The 21,466-nt window shown below is 38.9% G+C and overlaps 1 protein-coding gene across 9 annotated transcripts in view; it reads left to right on the top strand.

The window, feature by feature from the left end:
- Positions 1-21,466, top strand: part of SLIT2 (slit guidance ligand 2) — a 193,867-nt gene that overhangs the window by 92,083 nt on the left and 80,318 nt on the right. For all 9 annotated transcript variants that reach the window (XM_054172355.1, XM_054172351.1, XM_054172352.1 and 6 more), the window contains exon 5: positions 21,101-21,172. In XM_054172355.1, coding sequence (XP_054028330.1) covers positions 21,101-21,172 — 72 coding nt within the window. The remainder of the gene's footprint in view (positions 1-21,100; positions 21,173-21,466) is intronic.

Genomic DNA, 21,466 nt, shown 5'->3' with positions numbered 1-21,466 from the left:
AGCATAGTGAAATCCAGAATTGTGACATTCTGGCTTGTTTTAGGGAATAATGTGATTTTTGCAAGACTTTTTCACTTAAAAGCTCGTCGGCCTTTTGAAGAGAGTGCTGAGGGCTTGTAATTTTCCTCCAAAGAACTGTTACTTCTGGGGACCTGGTGTCCATGATCCTGGTGTTTTACATCTCTTGCCCAAGATGTTCCCTGGAAGCTTAAAGCCACAGTCCTACTCAAAGACTCCTTTTTCTCTGTGTTTTGTGGTCCACAGCAGCCCTCCCAGGAAAAGTCTATGCCTCTTTCTCCCTTGGACATGTTTTGTTTGTGATTTTTTTTCTTTCCACATGCTTCCCTTTCAGGTTCCTTTAGACAAATACAGGGAACATGAATTTACCTTTAGTCAGTTCCTTGCAGTCAGGTACTTCCTGGAGATGTAATCTAGGCTTCAAGGAGAAAATACTGAAATATGTCATGCTTGCCTCTTCCTAGCAATGTTTGGGCTCTGGAGACAATGCCAATGGATCCTTAATACTCTACTGCAATGGCATTTTGATGGATGGCCTTGATTACCTCCTCATGAAAATAATGGAGTTGCATTGTTCCCTGAATGTTGGGATGCTAGCAGTCATCTAATGGTTTGATGCTTTGGGTAATTCCTACCTATGTGTTGTTTGTGTTTCCCTGGCAACTTCATAAAGATGACCTCTCTAAAAAATATGTTGAAATAATAGAAATAACACTGTGCACATACATGCCAAAATTAGACCTTTTTTATTATGAAGCAGAATATTCCTGACAGTTGTTGAAGTTGTTAGCATGACTGTTGCTTTCTTCCCTCCTCCCCGCTTCTCTTTCCTAAGTAGTCAATCAACATGCCTCAGTATGGGGTTATAAAAGCAAGGTTCAAGGAGTAAGATGTATACACACAGTTGCCAGCCTCTTGGGATAGAGCTCTGGTCACAAGGCAGAGCTCAGTTTAAACCATCATGTAGCTTCTGATACTGCATTTGAAATGTAAGGGCAATTAGTTTAACATTGTGCAGATACAAGGGATAATTATGCCTTGCAGTACTGCTGAAGTCTCCAAAGTGCTTTCATGCCAGCATCCCTGAAAAGTTGATTGCTAACATGTAATAAGTACCAAAACAATTATACATAGGAAAACAATAATTATTGAAAAAGCTCCCCTAAATTTTCTTAATGATATTTACTCATCACCTCTCTGTGAAATAACTTCCTGTTGCTGGTTGGAACAGGAAATTGGGCTGCCTTTACTCTAAAAGGCTCTTGGTTACCCAGAAAGTATATTCACATGATTGTTGCAATATCTGTGGCACGAAACATAGTGCTTGTGCAAGTGAGCATGAAGGCATGATTGGTGGAGAGCAGATTCTCAATCTTTGCTTAGTCACTTGTGTGACACTGTATGATTCTATCGACATGTGGATAAAGAGGCTGAGCCTGCCTGCTGGTGAGCTGCATGAGATGGAATTAGCATCCCCCCAATGGAGCTACCTGCTTGTACTTGCCCTGATTTAAGTCTAAACTCAGGAAACAACACAGAGGGATAATGCATGAAAGAAGGTCTGTTCTTTCAGCTGTGTTTTCGCCTCTCGTTCCAGGTTAGTTCATATTGTTAAATGATGTTGAATCATGTATGAATTAAAGCATTTTTCATATGTTCAGTAGGAATTATATTGGCACATTAAGAAAACAATGGAAATGTAGAATTTTAAGGAAACTGCCCAATGTTGACAATCCTGTTGGTTTGTGGACATTTTGTTCATTATCTTTTTATTGAGCTTAATCAAGACTCTGCTTTCAAGGAGCCCTCCAGCCAGACTATGAGAGTTCGTAGATACAGCCAAAATAACTTCATAAAATGTAACACACTTGCTTTCCTGACAAAACCCAACCCATATTTCAAAGTCATAGAGTGGGTTTGTTAAATGAATTACATTTGTAATAACTCATCACTTTAGCATCACATACAGGAAATATGTCACACCTGGCCTTGCATTACAAAGATCTGTTTTCCAAAGAAGGTATTTTCTTACTGCATCTTACATGTGACGCATGGTGTAATTATGAAATGCTCTATTTCATTCCTGCAAGTGTGTTTAAGACCTGGAATCCCTTTATCTTCGAGACTTCCCTCACAAAGTTAAAGTCTACATTTGGTTGAAATGCAAAAATACTACGAAACCAGTTCAAGGTGGTATTTTGCTTGTCTGTGGCTCTCCCACTCCCATTACCAGTGGCAAAATGCTTTGAATTTTAAGTCAAGATTTGTGGCCCACTTTTTCCAAGCTTAATTAAAATCCTCCTGTTATTTATACAGAAGAAATTGTAATGGACTTGCCTGAAATACTGACAGCTTTTCAGTCTAGAACATCCTGCATTCTGAAGAATGGGCATCTCTCCCTTCAGGGGTGCCTGTGTGGTAAAGCTGGGTAACCATGGCAGGAATGGGTTAAGAATTAGTCCAAAAGCCATAATAAAAACAAACAGGAGAAAACACACAAACAAGCAAGCACAGAAAACCAACCAAATGCTTCATCAGAAGAAAATGTTTCCTTAAGGCAACAGCTGTTGCAGTGCAAGGTAAATGATAGGTAACAGGTTCTCTTTATGAAGAAGCCTTTTTGGTCACCTTCATGTGAAAGTTTACATGGACATTTAACAGCATTGTAATTTCCGAGTGTTAGCAATTTCTCATACAGGCAGAACTCATTTGTAGCCAAGGGAATGGTGTTGAGCCTGAAGTGGCAAGCAGCAGAAAGTGTTGCTTTATGTGTAAATTGATTTGTGTTCCTAAAGTGAAAGGGGTTTCTGCCTTTTTGCGTGTGTGTGTGTGAGAGGCTTTACATTGTAGGTTAAAAAAGCTGAAAGCATATGGTAGCAATTTTTTAACCTCTCTACATGAGGTGCTTGTCAACGGAGGTCCATACGTCCAAAGCTAGTTAATAACAGCTGCAGGCCAAAGTTCCTTTAAGAGCTATTGCCGTGTTCCAAGATTCTCAAAGACTTTGAACAAGTGAAGTTGGCCACAAGGGAAAGCAGCAGGTCTGCATTCTGCTTGTTAAGTGAACCCTGTTTGAACAGAAAAAAAATGTGGCAGAAAGTCAGAATTTTCATGCTATAAAACTTGACCATAAAATATCAGCTAGGATTGGCTAGTAGGCTGCTGCAGGTTAGCATAAACGAACCATTTGCTTTAGTCTAAACCTCTGTTTTGCTGATTGCTTCAATGCACACATTAAAGATTTTTGCTGAAGAGAATTTGGATGACTGATTATACCAAGTACTTCTTTAACAAGAATTCAGAGAATCCTGAAACATAAGAATATGGTGCTGTTTGTGTTTGTTTTGGGTATATAAAATATGAAGTAGAAAGGGAAGAATGCATGTGAAGAAATACAAATTCAAATTCTCTTGACCTTGTGCTGCTGTCTCAGTTTTAGATTAATTTCCATTTTTGCCATGTTCTTTTCAAATCTATATTGAATTAGAATTAAGAGAATTCCCTCCAGACAGCTTTCCATGCAGTTTGTAGTTGCTTCACAGCTTAGAAGAAGTCCAGACTTAAAATGTGAAATCTCTTTCTCGGAAGATAGGGTCTATGCATTTTTGCCTATTGGTTGAAAACCTTCACGGGATATTAAAGCCTTTATCAGAGAAAGCTCTTTGGAAGCATTTAGAAGGAACAAGGCTGTCTGGTTGGTTATCTGCCAGTAATAAAGTATCAATAAACAATCCTCATCATTGTTGTTCAAGCAGAATACAAGGCAGGATGCTTGACAGAGAATATGTTTTGTGCTCTACACCAGAATGGTGCAGGATCAAAACCGGAGGTTTGTGATACATTTCTAGGACGCTGAGTGCCCCTAGGTGGTCACAACTAAAAGTACAGCAGGAACAGATTTCCCTTGGTGATGGACAGCTCTCCTCTGCTGGGCGCTGGGCACTGCTCTCAGCCTCTGGGGCACAGTTTTGGGAGCTGTTATTATTAAAGGAGCACTTCTCTTCCTTTGATAGGCAGAACATTTGCGTGGTATTAACTTTAATCTGTAAATTGCTGCCATACTGAAGTGGCAGTCTATCATTACTCCCACTTAGGGCTCCAGTTTAGCCCTCATCATTGCAGTTGTCTGTATCAGTTGGGGAGTAGATGGGTTTATGGCACTCGGAGTGGAAGGTCAGTGGATCAGTCCCACTTTTAATTCCCTTTTAACACAGTCTTTTTATTATCAAGCCCTTTGGTACAGTTTTATTACTGTTTTTTATTTACATAAAATGTTTTGGGGATGAATTGCTTCTGGAAATGGTTTGGAGTTCTCTGCATTCCATTTCTCTACTGTATTTGAAATGGTGCCACTTCCAAAATACACATTTCTGAAGTCAGAGTCAGTTTTGAACATGCTCATTTATAATGCATCGATCTTTAGAAAACATATGCAGTGTAAGACTTAGCCTTCCAACTTCTCCACAAATGTGTCATTCATTTGCCATTGTAAGAGAAGCAAATGTTGTACAAATAATGGAAATGTGATTTCCAAATATTGTAGACCCAGTTTGAAATGCTAGGGTTTACACACCGACTAATGGAATGCTAGGTAATAATGCAGTCTATTTGAATCTCCATCTGATAAACCACGTCTCAAATCTCTAAGGGCAGTATGTGAGAAAACAAACTTTGCTTGTTAGGTTAAGTTTTTCACTGTCATGTTTCTGCAGGGAAGGAGAGGAGAGAGAGAGGGGGAAAAAAAAGGTAAATCTTTCTCTTGCTCGCTGAGAATTCTCATGAATTTGCTTCTATGGTAACCAATTAGCCAGAGCTTATTACTCATGTAAAACAGGAACTGTTTGCATTTTTAAAACCTTCATTTGCAAAGCAGCATGTCTAAATGATAAAGTTAAATTTCTTTCCCAAGACCACAAGTTGCCTTTGTAGGTGGAAACAACTAAGTTTGCAGTTTAAAAAGAAAGGGGAAAGGCGCTCCCAGGCAGCAGCATCCATCCACGCTCAAAGCAAATATTTGTTTTTGGAGGAGAGAATGGCTGTCCCCGGAGCAGCCAGCTGAGCAAAAGCAGGAATGGAAGGGCAGAGCTCATCTTTTATGGAAGTCAGATAAATTTCATGCTCTTTAACATCAACTGTGACTGCAGGCTTTTTGCTGAAGCCTGGCTCCTTCCCCAGAGTGAACAAAATAGGGAAAGTGATTAAAGTTCACTCAGTACTGGACAGCAGGAGGCAACCACTTCGGTGTCTTCAGCTGAGGGAGAGGGCGAGAGGGCTCTTTAATAAGACTTGTGAGGTTTCTTTGAAGAAAGGAAATAGGACTCGTAGGGCCTATAGATGCCTATGCTAACATCCATTCATTTCCTGCACTTCATATGGCTTCTTTGACACATTGTAATATTGTCATCCCCTTCATCAAAATGTTCATTATGAAAGGGCAAAGAGAGAAAATGTAACTCCTAACTGGAGTCAAGGGTCAGCAAGTTCTGCTGTGAGCAAAGGGCCCTGAGCTCCCTCAGATAATAGTGGCAGCTCTGGGGCAAATGTGACAGACAGACAGAAAGGAAATACAGACCTTACAAATTGTCCCGTTTAGTGTCCCATCCTATGATGGATGGGAGTCTTGAGTGTCCTGACAAGTCTTAAAAGGCTGAAGTGGTGAGCAGATCCTCCTGGATCCTGCCTTTTGGCTTTTCCCCTCTGTCTCTGTCTCTTTTTCTGTTTCTCCCTTTTTTAAGTTGTGCAATCAGTATTCACACATTCTTATAACTAATAGGATTAGAGGCGTTACAAAGGGATTTGAACAAGATAATTAGTTTACTGCTTAGCCCACAATACAACAGGCAAAACCCCTCGAAGAAAAGGCAGACAAAATGGGTCAGAAAATATGTGGGAAATGAGGTAAGGCCTCTTAAGCAGGGCCTCAATCAGCTATAGCATTATGAAAGGGTCCTGGAGTATTCATTCATTACTGCAGACTGTTGACTTTTTTGGCGTGGCCACCAGTGGTGTCAAAGAAAGAGACTGAGCCATACAGTGGGAAGTGTTGCTGGACACCAAGGAGTCCGCTTCAAGTGCTGAAATGCAGTTGCACATTCCTTGCCACCACACCACACAGGGCAGTGCTGGAAAATTGAAACACTCAAGCACTTTACAAGGCTGAGGCTGGAAAAGCAAAGCTTCTTGTAAACCTTGGGCTGGATCACATGTTTAGAGAGAGCCAGGCAACTGAAGCATTGAATCAGGAGACTTGTTTTATGTTTAATATTATGTTCAAACCTCTAGCAGAGTTATTTAAAACATAAAGTCCCTAGCAGTGGATGGAAGTGTTCCATTTAAATGTATAGATATGTTTTTTTAAAGATGTGTCACGCAGAAAAAGCCCCCAAATCCAATCCCCCAACCGTGATACCAGTATGGTAGGTGAACTACAAAGACATGGGGCTTGGTTTCCAAAAGAGCAGCAGGAAATACTTCAGAGTTCCTGCCCTTTGTTGTTTTGCCTGTGAATCTTCTATGAACCACTAGCTTGATCAAAGCTGCCAGAAGTTGTTAGGAGATGTGTCAGCCTGTGTATGGTAACTTAGATGTGCCTCCTCTTCAGTGGAAGGAACAGCAGGAGCTGCTCTAATGAACTGTCCAGCAGCTCCATCTTGCAGTGTGTATACAACCAGAGGTGGGAAGAGGTTAATCCAAAGGGAAACTGGTTAAGAGAGCCAAGTGGAAAATACCAGGAAGTTGTATGACACAAACTCAAGTTGGAAGTCAAAGATGATTGCTGACATTTCCTATTTACTTTAATGAACCTCTCAGTCTCTTGCGTTTTGTGCCAGCTTTTAAGTTCTTAGTACTTCACCTGCTGTGCAGGAACACGCCTCACCTACAATACAGAATGTCATCTTACCTTCAGCAAGTTCACCTCCTCTTCACTTTAAATACCTGCATCTTTTTTCTGACGGGGATTAGATTCCTAATTTTAAGATTATGCTCACTTGTATTTCATCCTAGGGATTTATTACTGTAATCTTTATCTGCTCATAAACATAAAGAAGACAAAGGCATTCACCATTAGACATGTACTTGCCTGGTCGTGATATGAAGTCCTCATATTGTAATGCTAGCTGTTGTGATTTTCATCATGAAGTGCATTTACCACATTGAATTGCATTGAAATCTGTCATTTTCTCTTTGCTATTTAAATGCTTTTCTTGCAGTTCCCTTTCCAACTGTCTCAGCTTGGAATCTCTGGTTTTTAAAGGCTGATTACTGTGTGTATGAAAAAGGGAATCATGAGCATTGAAAATACTGTGGACAACAGACCCTGTGAGATATTTGGTGGTTCTTCAGGTCAGGCATTGTACCATCCATACCTTCACCTACACCAGTGGTCATTTTCCCCTGGAAGCGAAGTGTGTCTCTAATTACTAAAACAACACAAAACCCACCACCATCCCCCCAGGCAGCAATGGGCATAGGTGTGCAGGAGCAGCCTGTGTAACACCCTTCTTCCTGTTCTGTATGAAAGCAGATGTTAGTCAGTGTTATAAATCGCTTGTATATATTTTAATTCTGCCTAATATCTTTTCAGGTCTGTATTTCTATATGATTGTTTATGTTTGGATAAACTGTTTAATTAGTACAACTCATCAAAACATTTCTGGATATATTTTCCCTTCAGATATTTGTGCAATACATTATATCAGTGAGGAAAATTTGGCTTATTTTCATTATTTATAGACATGGATGGGGAGATGGTTAACAGAGGGCAAAAGAGAGATGGGGGGGAAAAAACATATTCTACAGATCTGGGGCTTAATTAGCTATTCTATATCCCTACTGAATGCTGAATGTGATCTTTTCATTTTCACAGATTGCAGAACTTTCATTCTCACCCACGGTCTAGTTTAAACAGAGATACTAAAGGAAAATATTTGAGTGTTGTTATATCCTTATTTGGAGCAAATATTTGTAGACATATTCTCATGACTCCTTGGTTCCTTTAGTGTTTTTAGTGTATTTTTAGTTTGCTCATCTAAAGCACTCAGTAGCGCTGCAGTCCTGCTCTCCGACTTGCTCAGCTTTAAGTCCGGGGTGAATCTTTCTGCAGTTACTTCAATTTTCTTGGTGTACATTTTAACTATCTTTGATTCTTCACAGAAGACCTACCACCTACCATACCTTGATAGCACAGTTTCTGCAGAGATGCAGGACTGACACAAAATTTTGAAGTACAGTATTATCTTGAATTATCAGTCCTGCTGACATAGAATAGAATTAACCAGGTTGGAAAAGATCTTTGAGATCATCAAGTCCAGCCTATCACCCAACACCCATCTAATCAACTAAACCATGGCACCAAGCACCTCGAGTCCAGTCTCTTCCTAAACACCTCCAGTGATGGTGACTCCACCACCTCCCTGGGCAGCACATTCCAATGGCCAATCTCTCTTTCTGGAAAGAATTTCTTCCTAACATCCAGCGTGAACCTCCCCTGGTGCAGATTGAGACTGTGTCCTCTTGTTCTGTTGGTGGTTACCTGGGAGAGAACCCCCACCTGGCTATAACCTCCCTTCAGGTAGTTGTAGACAGCAATAAGACCTTCTGCCCCAAAGCTTTCCTCTACCTGGCCAGGAGCTGGAGATTGCAATCTCTGAAAAAAATCCTTTAAACATTGTCATGAGGAGTGCCAGAGAGAAGCTTGTGAGGACTTTGTAAGCTCAAAATGAAAAGCCTGTTGGTCTTTTTTACAGGGAATAATAGAACTTGGCAAGATCCACCCCCACTCCCCAAGGAAAACCCCAAAAGCAGCAGCACCAAAATCCCAAGTTTTGTTAAATATAAAAGGTCATTTTGTTAAGGATTCATACACAGTCCAGTAGTGTTCCTGTGCAGCCCAGTCTAGGAGAACCTGCTTTAGCTGGGGAGTTGGACTAGAGGATTGCCAGAGGTCCATTCCCACCCCTACCACTCTGTGATTCTTTGATTTAGATACTGATAGGTTTTTTTTGGTTACAATGATAGTTCATCATGGGGTGAGATCAAAATTCATAGTGTGATTATGGAAAACTATCTCCTTACATCTTATTCAGTGTCTCCACCTGAGGCAGATTTTATCTTTGTTTATCTATGCTTACATTAGGGAAAGCTACAATTAACATGTATTCACTGCTGGGTTTCAGTAAGTAGTTTGTGCTTCAAAGATGGATCTGATCACATTTAACACTAGGCTTGTGAGCAGATACAATGAATTCAACAGGACTTAGGCATATACTTTAACTTGTACATGCTTCAGTGCTTTCCTGAATTGGGATGAGATTATTTGTGTGTTTGCTGTTTAAGAAGAGCTGTGTTTAGCTGAGTGAGTCTAATCTTCCATCTCTGAAGGTGCTGTACCATAACCTATACGCTTCAAGTTGTTGCAGTCCATCTTACAAGAGTGTAATATTTTTAGCTGATAATTAAGAGCTTTGAACAGTAATAAACTTCCTTTCAGAATTGGTGGGGATGAAGAGCATGCACTTGTATATACTGCATCCCTATCAAAATTAAGGTAAAAAGAAAATCAAACCCCAAAAATCTAGAAATGATCATTAGGGTGCTTGGGTTTGGGTTTTGTTTTGGATTGGTTGTTTTGTTTCGGATTTGTTGGATGTCTCTGGGTAAAGGATTGGCTCATGCATGTCTGAGGGTAGGGGAGATGATGTGCAATAAGTGGTTTTGCTCACACTGTTGGAACATGCATTCATTAAGAACAGGTACTTGCTCTCTAAGGGGTGTAGCAGAAGCTGCACACAAAGTTTTCTGCCTGTTTTCAAGACAGGCACTTCCTGTCTTGAAAAAGCTTCTCCAAAGGAGGCATAAATATTGGTAAATAGTAGATGCATATAGCAACTACTTCCCCTGCCCATCTCTATTCCAAATCACCATAAACATGTAGAACAGATAATTCAAGCAAAGTTGTGGCCTGAATTTACTATAAACATTGGGGTTTAAATCAGAAAAATCAAGTGGTGTACTTCTGTTGCTCTGGTTAAGAATTAAAGCAAGAAATCATGCTGACAAGTGAAGTGAATAGGCACAGGATACAGAGTTACTCTGTGATTTAATACATTGTCCTAAGTATGTCGGATGTATAACTCTATAGAAATGTTAGCTCTCTGCTGCCATAAAGCCATGACTTTCTTACATGATATATCTCCAATAATTCTGCAGTATTTTGATTCATAAAAGTTGAGTAGATTGGAAGGGGTTTAAAAAATGCATTGTAGTAGGCCTTTTGACAGATGTGATTTAAAAGCTTAGAGAAAGCCATGCACCTGTCACTTTTAATTGCAGAAAGCTTTCCATCTATTAAGTTTATTTTGCCAGAGTCTTCTAATGAAAAAGTTCCAGTATCTAATTTAATTTAATTTTCTTTGGGTTTGCCAGAAAAGCAATTAATTTTTAAAACTTCCAACTATGAAGTTGTGCTTCAGAAAGCAGTCCCTCTATCTTGTATACCATGAAGTTTTATCATATGCTTGTCATACCTTAGGAACATCTTGATATCCTTGAAGAATTGTGGCAGTGAAATGTAGACATATTGTCTGTAGCAGTAGGTAGGGTTTACAAATACAAATGTTCTTATGATTGGGTTATTCCTATCCATCATTAGATCGCATCTCTCTGGAGCTGTAAGTACATCTGTGCCTGGCAGGCTTGTGTTATCACCAGTGCATATGGGGACCATGTGTCAGTCTCCCAACAAAGATATATAGCCTTGTGTAGGAGCAGGATTGGTTATGCTTGTATTTTAACCTCCAAATCAGTTTCGGAGACCTTTACTACAGATGTTGGAAGCTGCAGGTCTGTAAACCGGTACACTGCAATATGAACTGCAAGAGAAGAAAAAGCATGAGAGGGAATGAACCACATGGCAAGAGATAGCAAGTGCAGTGGAGCCTGCATAGAAGCAAATCCTCACACCTTCTCAGCTATCTGTGTAAATATCGTTTGAATTCAATCACCTCAGAGCTCGTCCTGTTCTCAGAGGAGATCTGTTCTTACTCAGCTAAAAGAGTGAGTACAGACACATGTGCTTGCTGTTGTAAAGATGCGTGTCCCAGGATCTTTGGAGCTGGCAAAGCTCTTACTGAATTCCTTACGAGTAGGAATGGATTTATACTGACTGCTTTGGCAGGAAGGTGGGTGGTGTAGTGCTGGGGTGTTCTCTGGAACAGCTATTATTATAGGAGTGCAGTGTCATGTGTTCTTAAAGCCAGCCTCATTTCTTACATCCTGGGGTGCGGTTTTTTGTTTGTAGGTTGGTTGGTTGGTTTGTTTGTTTAAGGTATGCTTTAAATAAAATGCAACTGTTTTAAGTCTTTAGATGTTTCATAGTAAACTTCAGAATTAGTCCTTAAGCAATAGGGAAGCTTAACCATTGTTTGTTAAGCTTTTTTTTTTTAAAGTGCATTTAACAGCTCTGTCTTCCCATTATCATAACTGTCCTCAGTCACTTCATGGTTGCTTAGACATCTCTGCCCTGCAGTCATCTGTTTACTCACACGGGAGTGGTGGAGTTTCTTGTGAAAGGGAGACATCAGTGTCACCCTTATGAATCCTAAGTATCCTGCACTCCCATTTGATTGCAATTACTTAACTGATGTCCATCCCATCTAACTGCCTTCATACCCTCAGATAACAAAACAAAGCAATCCCCCCTTAAATTAAAAAACCCTAATTCCACAAGAAGATCCCATCACACCACACACACAATCACTTTTTATCCTCTCAGTACAGTTTTCTAAATGTTTACTTGAGCAGAAGCTCCACCAGCTACTTAGAAGAGTCTGGAAAATGATTGAAGGGAAAGAATTTTGCAAGGAAGTCATTTGGAAAAAAACCTTGCAAACCTACAGATAGAGGGGGGGGGAAATCTGAAGGAAGGAGGAGAGATGAGGTTTAAACTGCAATTATAAGCAGCCACTCTTCGATGGTGTCAGTGGAAAAGTGCAGTCCTGGAACAGACAATCCAAGCTTTGTGGACTTAGAGGTTAAAAAATGTCTGAAAGAAAATTATTACCAGTACAGGCAGCTGAGGGGAAAAGAGAGAGAAATATGGCAGAAGTAGAAACACAGTGTAAGCTTTTATTTGTAAAATATTCAGCTTTGCATGGACTATTTAATAGGTGAGTCTTCCTAGAACATAGAAGTGTGATTTGTATGCTGCTATTGTGGCAACATTGCTGTAATGCAATGTGGCAACATTGCTGTAACATGCAATGGGATTTTCCATACTCTTACACTCTGATCCTGGGCTGTTCTTTTTGGATTGCTGTTAATGCAAAAATTGGTTGTGATCAGTTCATTCTGGAGTTACCAGTTTCCTTTTCATTGCTTATGTGTGTTTTTACCACGGTTTTCCATTCTAAATGTACCCTGTGTTCAGCTAGGGTACGCTGTTCTTGTTTTATAGACCAACTGTAGTGTCTCAGCTCCTTTTACAACAGGAAGCCATCTCTTGAAATCCAGATTTTTTTTTGCATGGCATTGAGCAGAAAAATCAACACAGTGTAAAGTAAACCAAAGTGTTTCTGTGAAAAATATTGCAGTATGAGGAATGACAGATGGTTATAAGCAGATGGGTGAAGCCCAGGAAAACAATGATATAATATTGGTCATCTTGATAAGCAGTAATTAGGATGGTAGCTTAGCTGTTGTCAGTTTTTTTTTAATCATCCATGGTAATCCTTTTATAATTTGCTTTGGTTTCTTTTGCTGTTCTTAGCACACTTTTTGGCACTGAGAGGCAACGGCCTCAAAGCCTGAAGCATCAGTGCTTCGCACGTGTGATGTGACTACGTGCATATTGTATGAGGCTAAGACTGTACCATAAACCTGTCTTGTTAAGCAGCCAGCCCATCTCAAGGGACAGTCCCCAAATTACATCATTCTGCTCAAGTGAAGGAAGAGTGAGCACAGTACCATTCAACAGTAATGATCTGCACCATTATTTCTAGTTTACTCTCCAAGTTTTGGCTGTCCCTTGATGAGCTGTTCAGGGTTGGGTTTACTGTTAGGAAACACTTAGCATACTCAGTTTATCGTTAAACTAACAGTTTGGGCCTGTGCATGATGAAAAATGTCTGCATCCAGAGGTGAAATTACTACTTGCCTGTACTGGAACAGCAGCTATGCAGAATGGGGTTGGATCAGGAATCCACTCTTCTCTGTTTTGAACAACAAGAGAAATTGCCATGGTTCACTGAGTGGCATTTCAGAAGAGAGTATAGAGGGTTGGAGACTGTGAGTCAAACTAGACAACACACCGGACAACCTTTCAGTCAGTTCCTGAAAGGCCTTACAGTTTCAGTTCCGAAGGAGGGGAAACAATATTGCATGCTAAGGACACGTCAACAGCTGCAAAATCCTGGTAGAAAAGAAGTTTTGTTACTGGGAGAAGTAGTGCTAGGTTGTGTCATCTCCTGTTGAAGAGGGCTTTTGGAAAGTTAAGTATGCCATCTCATCTATTCTTAATGTGAGCAGATCCCCAAGCCAAATGGATGTTTCAGCCATGCATATGCTGAGTGTCTAACGGACCAGAAGTGAAGGTTACCTAGCAGCATCTTGCTTTATCCTTTAAGTCCCTAACTGGTAGTGCATTCCAAGTCTATCAGGTGTAATAGTCGATGAAGAATGAATTGCCAAATCAGCTGTCAGAGACTGCTGGAGTTAAAATAGCAGAATCTTCACTCTTTCCTTATATAAAGGAATGGGATTTTATGACCTTATGTGAAATAATAACATAAGCTGTTTTCCATTTTGCCTTTAATTCCAACCTGGTTAAATAAAAAGGATGGAAAAATGCAAGAACAGAAACCATATATGCTTTACAAGTTATTGGCTGGACTAGATGATCATTTTTGGAATTACTGCATGCAAGATGTACAGCCAATAGCTGAAAGTCTTCTCCCACTCTGCAGACACTAAGCAGGGCTGTAGGTCAACGATACCCTCTCACTTCACAGCTGTGCTGCTGCCTCAGGCACTGTTAGCGGTGCAATGCTGCCACAGAAATGCATGACAAGCAGCAGTCAGTAACTCTCATTCCATCCCTTCCTTTGGCTTGGCCAATTTAAGACTCTGTGAGGATAAAGAATTGGTGGCTTTTCCTTTGGGCTGGGCAGAGGTATTCTAAAGAGCTGCAAGTTATTCTTTCAAGGATCCTTTTCTATCAAAGCCAAATTTGAAGTAGTATGGCAGTTCTCTCTTTGTGGGTGGTCCTCTCCTCTTCAGGAGCTACAGTGTGCAATTGTTTCTGTTTTTTTGGTAGTCTCAAACAAAAGAGAATTACATATTCATTTAGTGGAACAGACAAATAAGGCTGCTTTCCTTTTCAAAAATAATTTCTATGACTCCAGTAAAATGAATGTGTGGTCCTAATACTCCTGTTTCATTTCACAATTAACATTTGCTGCACTAGGACACAGTGGCACAATAGAGAATAAATGGTGAGTCTCCTTAAGCACTTAGTTTTCAAATGGTACCAGACTACATGAATTAAGTGCACTTCTGAAAGCATCATAGAGTGGAATTGATTTTGGGGCCCATAGGTGGATTTTCATGCCAAGACTGAGATTGGAGGTTTTGGCTTACTGCAAACACAAAATATGAGCATATTAAAGCTTAAGAAGGCCTGTGCTTGAACTCTATGCAGTTCTCATTCTGCAGAAATTAACAATTGCTATGACTCAAAATGCTAAGCAAGTCAGTAGCATATTATAATGGAGAAAAAGAGGAACCAGGCTGTTCCTCAGATTAAAAAAAAAAAATCACTGATTTCCATCCTCTACATTTTTGATGATTTATCCTAAATGTCAGGGCTGAAGGTATTGATAAACTCTGGAGATTACCAAGCTACCAGTGCTCCTATTGTGTAATGTGTGAGTTTTTCTGGTTTGCTCTGTGTTCTATACTGGATGCTTAAATGATCTCCATCTATGCTTTAATAAACGGATGAAATGGATAAAAATGTTTGCTGCTTAAATAATACAAATAATAATTGCCAAAAGCTGTAACAAGAAATACATTGAATTCATTTACAGATTTATAAATGGATAGCATTTAACAAACCTGAGGCGTTAAGAATGAAAGAAACTTCATTGGTCCCATTAAAAGTGGTATCATTAAAAGGTGGGAAATGAAAGTGAGCAAGGAGATAAAGTCTGACTATTTAGAAGAATGGAAGATTCATTCCTTACCAAAGGAACTGCTGTGACTCCCAGGATTCTGTCCATGTCACAGTGATGGTTGTCCTGTATTGTGAATATAACATTGTCACTAGGGCAATGTAGCACACCATGGCGTAGGGAACAGTTCTGCTTTAGCATGAGACTAAATTATGTCTGCTAACCACAGCATCTGACTCTCTGGGGACTCAGCAGAGCAAATGGAAGTTAGTGATGCAGAGAATCTGTGTCTCTCTGATCTAAATTTTTCTCATCTTCTTTGTGCTCCTCAGCATGGTACTGATACATGCTATCACTGATGTATGCTGGCTCGGTTCCTCCATCTGCTAAAAGAGGTTAAAAGTACTTTTCTTAGGCATGAAATTTTATCCCTGTGAAGGGAAGCAAGTTGGAAAGATGATACAACCAATAATAATGATTTACAGAACTTAACCATTCATGTTTTAGGTCTTCATAAGGAGAAAATACATGTCTAGAGATGAATCAGCTGATAGTATTGGACTCCCTTTGTGTCTTTATTATGAAGAGGACTCACTGCATTGTGTGTTTTACTGAAGCACAGGGGGGAAAAAAAGTCATCAAAATTAATAGGAGGCTAAATTCTTTGACTCTGAAATAAACAATGATTAGGAGAGTTCTTGGATTTGGTTTTTTTCCCATAACAAGAGTTTAGTTTGAATTAGGTAGATATTTTAAAAACCATTTCCCTATTCTTTCAGTTTTTATTTATTCATAGACCTACCAAAGAGCTCTGGCTTGCTGAAACCACCTGAGAAGCCATTTGAGTCTAAGCTGATCTTCATATATAAGAGATGTAACAGTGTAACTTGTTATATGGGAAATCTATAAAGCCACACATGTCTCTATTGAAATAATTAACTGGATTGGCCTCATTTGACTGATGGGAAAGGTACATACTTGTTTGTATATATTAATGTATTTGCTGAATGTGGAGTAGAAACTTGTTGTATTAGAGATTAAAACATGAATGTTTTAGTAAGCTCATGCTAAAATATGATGTATTTCTACCATGATGGATTTCCAAATATGCTTCAATAGGTTCGGTTCACCTGATGTATTAATTTTACAGGAACTGTCTCTCTGGCATACTCTCCCTGCATCTACACCACAATATTATAGTTCAGTAGCATCTGATTTGATTCTTGTGACATAGTTCTGAAAATAATTTTCATGCTTACGTACCTTATCCTAATTCAGTCACAGTGGTGGCTTCCAAAGTCTGCCTCTGTAGCATTCAGAAAGTTCTTAGAGTAAATTGCTAGGCGTACTGACGCTTTGCAGTCAGAGTATGGTGGTGTGAAGACAAATGAAGGGTCATGAGCTGCAAAAAAAATAATCTGATTGAAAGTTTTCAATGCTAATGGAAGCCACCTAGTGCAGAGTGAAAACAGGTATTTATTATTTAAACTTAGAAGGAGGGAAACATGAAGCCATGGCTCCCTTCTCTTATGCCATCATACCGTTGCGTGTTCTCGCCTTCCGGGAGCTTAGGTTTTACCGCTGGTGTCCTCAACACCTCCCACTGAGGCACAGTACTTCATTTTTCATAACATCAAAGCCAGGGGCATAAATAACAGCTCTTGCAAAGCAGGGTCTTGCTCTGAATTGGCTTCAAGGTTTTAGATGCCATGCCTCATTAAGGTGACTGTGGCTGGAGAAGTGTCTCAGGCCATGCAAGACCTCCTTGACATCTTAATGAAGTCCAGAATCCAGTGAGTAGCCTGTGCTGGAGCAAATTCCCAGGTTGTGACTGCAGTGAGAAGCAGTGTCTGTCTTCTCCCTGCCACTTACATTTCTGTACTTTTAAAGGTATACTCAGATATATTGCAGGAACACTGAACAGTAGCGAGGAAAAAGCATTGAATTAATCCTGTGTGAATAAGCCAGAGCTGTTACGTGTTCCACTGGCATCACGGGTCCCTTCCAATTGAACTATCCTATCCTCTTCTAAAACAAGCCTATTTATTTAACCACCTTTGTGTTCCAAGTGAAAATCTCAGTATCCAAATTCATATGTTTGGCTTTAAGTCAAATAATTTAAACAAATTCTCATTCTGGGTTGTTTTTTCTTAGTTTGTTTGTTTGTTTCCCCTGAGTATCTCATTATCTACAATAGTTTGCCACCTTGTATGGACATGGGAGATTTCAGGTATAGTATACTTAGCTAACGTCAAAGCTGTTGATTTTTAGTAAGGGAGAACTCCCACGCAAGGCTTATTTTATTCATGTCAGATATATTTAAATAATTATTAAGGGTGCTGATCATGGAATAGCCTCCTGAGCTTTTTTATGAACTAGCATAAATGCACTGATAGCTATTCAATACATAGTCTGGCACAATAATTCTGCCTTTTCCTTTAAAAATCAGGAGACATTATTCATTCCCAGTACTCAGTGTTTTACAAACTTGAGAATGGCAGTATAGATTTATGATGTTGCTGGTCAGACACAGAGGGAGGTTAAACCATAGAGGAAAATAAAATTACAAGTAATTAAATTTACAAGCAGGTTTGCCATCTTCACAAGATTTATTGTTTCAGAACGAACAATGGTTTTAAGCCACACAAGAAACCCGTAATACAGCCTTAGCAGGATATAATGTAGATATCATACATGGTGTCTCAATTTATAGAATTAAAAATTAAGCACTCCTTTTAAGGATAAATGGGATATTCAACTGGGAACCATACATGGTGAGTAATAAAATAGCTGCAATGCAGTACCGTCTGCATTTTTTAAGAGCTGAAGCGCACTGTCAGGCTTATTAATATCAGGCTGAGGGCTTTATCAGATAAAAAAATCATGTATATCTGGTTTTCAGGTTTTCTGTGGGAATAGGTTGTTATATTCTATTGGTCTTAATTTCATGTGTTAGCAGGATTCAGGGTATTTTTCCTGATACACTTCTATCTACTACCCAGTAAATTTGATCAACAGAAATGTAGCACTTCCCTTCTGTTCGTAGGAATGATTCAGTAGTAGCAAGGTTTTGGCAAGGTCTTTCTGCTATTTCCATAATGCATTGTGATTAATAATGTATGCTGAAGGAAAAATAAAGGAAACAAAAATTACCTGGATACTTTAAATGAATGTGATTTGGGGAGAGAGAGTGTGGTGAGATTTGATTTGATTTTTCTTTTTTTTTTGGCTGTTGTTATTAATATTTTTTTTCCTACATAATTGGTTTGTGAAATGCAGAAATCTAGATTCTTTCAGGCATAATCTAACTCTAGCTGGGTTTAATCAATTCTGCTGTTCAGAGGTATGCTGGATGTTGACGTAAGGTCTTGGGCTGCAATAGTAATGGAGAGTTATTTGTTCCAGTTAAAATGTTTCAGTCAGATTGTTGGTTTCAAATGTGAGAACAGGTTACTTCCAATAACAAAGATTTGGGTTTTAATAAGTAGGATGTTCTCTTGTTTAGGGGCTTAAATTTTACTGAAATGCTTGAGGTCTCTTTCCTTGTAGGGGCACCAAGTGCCATCACAAATTATACTCAGTGTTCAAATGCTGCCTCTTTTTGAAATGGGAGGTGAAGTTCACATAGTTATTAGTGCAGGAAAGCAGTGACCATCAGGCTGTAAAGGAGGTTTGCACCTTTCCTCGCTGCAGAATATAAGCTGCACAGTCAAATTGATGTAACATACTGGCCTGCAAAATTTCCATGGGTTTATCTACAAGATAGATTTTTTTTGCCCCATTTGCTCACAAAGTTACAGTGCACCCTGTGCCACTTGTGACAGGGATTTTTTGAGGAGTTAAAGAATTGCAGTGGAACAAGTTAAAGCATCATAAGAGAGGCCACACAGTAACTTCTTACTGAGTTCTGCAGCATGAAACTTAGGCGTAAATTATGCACAAAGTCAAATGTTTGTATAAGCCCCTCATAGTTTTTATATGGAAACCTTTTGAGAACAAGCAGATGAAAACTTGAAGCAATCAATAAATAATGACTGAAAAGTTTCCTGCTATAAGTAGGCCTAATTTGTGTGTTGAAAATAGATTTATTTTTTTTTATGAGGTAGAATTTTGGAGTGCAGAAATTAATAAATAACTTAGACTTTTGTTTCATGAACAGTTGCAAGAAAGTTTTGCAAACCAGAAAACAATAAATAACAACAAATCTCTTGGAAAATGACATTTGCCAGCCCTACTTGGCTCTCCATCTTTAGAGGGATGCCTTGCACAGCAAGGTTGGGAACCTTTGCAATCAAGTAGTTTACATTTCAAATGTGCTAAAAATAGCAGGGAACATTGTACTGTACTCCACGTGAGCCTGTGCTACCTGGAAATGGTGTTGGCTGTGTGGACCCAGCAGTAAATCTAGCAAGCAGTTAGTCTGCTCTCTTTTGCACACGTGTACACACAGAAGTACATATGCAAACTCAAGAGTATTGCCTACAGAGGAACCTGACTAAGGGAAGAAAGATTTTGACCATTCAGATTTTTTTATCAGATTTTGAAAAAATAATAATTTAGGGTATTGTCTCAATCTTTCCTATCTTCTACTTTTAAAAATTACACAAAATGATGAATGGTGATACTCTACTAACCGTCATAAGGAGCGTCATGCCCCATTACCCATTACCTCCTGCAGTCTGTATTTACGAGGATGGCAGTGGTGTACATAGAAATGTAAATATATCTTTGTTACAAACTGATCACAATACAAATCACTAGTGCTAACCGAACCACTTTCCACACAGCTTTTAGATAGGCAAAATGTATTAGTCAATTAAACAGAAATGTAAATACAGCTATTTCCTGTTTAGACTTATAATGGAGGGTTTTTTTAAAGGAAGCAGGCTGTTAAATCATATTACCATAACAAATGCTGAAGGCTGCTTTTTCATTCATTGCCATTGAATTTATTGTCAGAGCAGCGCAGTCATACCCCATTTCAAGATTACTTAGATGGCTTGAAAATTAAATCACAGTTCACAGATTCATTTTCTTTTCCCCCCACACACGGTTAACAACAGTGAAATTCGGTCTGGTTTTGAGTATCCATCACAAGGTATTGCAGTGCTGCAAGATGCACAAGCTGTGAAAGATGTAGGAAATGGAAAGTGATGTGGATGGAGCAAAACATTGTCAATGGATGTAGAATTCTTTTCCAAAAAATGATGTGAATTTTGTAGAAGTTGGGAAGTGTGAGGTTTAATAAAATCCTCAAGTTGTTTTATTAAAGTTCATAAATCTGAAGGAGAGCTTCAGGAGCGATTACTAATGACTGAGTATATGAGTTCATGCTAGATTACATTGTAGGGGAAGAGTATGTCGAATGCATGACTGTTGGTGTCTAAAATACTAAATGATCCCTGCTTATTCACATCATCTTGAGCTAAACCTTTCATTTCTATGCATCATTTTGAAACGTTGCTCCTAAAAGCTGTTTCTGAAATGGTCATTTAGATGTCTCTAAGAAGCAAGATAGTTGTTTGCCATAGCTTCTTACTTTTCTTTTTGCAGGATTTCAGTCTTGCTGGCATAAAGCTGTCACAGGTTTGGATTGGGTTGAAAAATGAAATTGCTCAGTTAAAAAGTCAATCAGTTTGTCTTTCATTGTTAAATTACTTAATGGTCCTGGTTTTTCTTTGGCATATGTATTGTTTGTAAAGGAGCTACTTAGTGCAACACTGATAAACTGCTTTGGCTATTATTGCTGATTCTTCTTCTTCAATTACAAATCAGTTAAGGTAATAAAATAAACTTCATTGGAAACATCGACTGAAACATAATGACTGAAATTATTTTCTTGTGTGTTTTTTGTCATGCACAGAAAGAAATATCAATGGCAGATTTTAAGTTCCATTTAATTTCTTTTTTCTTAGTGATCTTAGTGAAAATCAGATTCAAGCAATACCAAGGAAGGCATTCCGAGGAGCAGTAGACATAAAAAATCTGTAAGTATTTTTCTTCTTGTGTTTTTTTTTTCTGATTGTAATGCTTTGTCACTGCATTGTCCTTTTGTTGTATCAGATATTCTCCTAAGGACTGCTATAGCTGCCTAAAGAAACTGTATAACACCAACACAATTTGTTTTGGCAATATATTTTAGCGTATCTTGAGCATTCTAAAATTACCATAGATGAGATATAAAACAATAAATGGAGCCAAATGCAGCAAGACATTATAACTATTTGGTTAAGGTAACCTGAGTTTAATATCTGAAAGTTAGACTATTTGAAACATTTCAC

The sequence above is a fragment of the Dryobates pubescens genome, chromosome 23 (assembly GCF_014839835.1).
Source record: "Dryobates pubescens isolate bDryPub1 chromosome 23, bDryPub1.pri, whole genome shotgun sequence".
Taxonomy (NCBI): domain Eukaryota; kingdom Metazoa; phylum Chordata; class Aves; order Piciformes; family Picidae; genus Dryobates; species Dryobates pubescens.
This window is presented reverse-complemented; position numbering and strand designations above follow the sequence as displayed.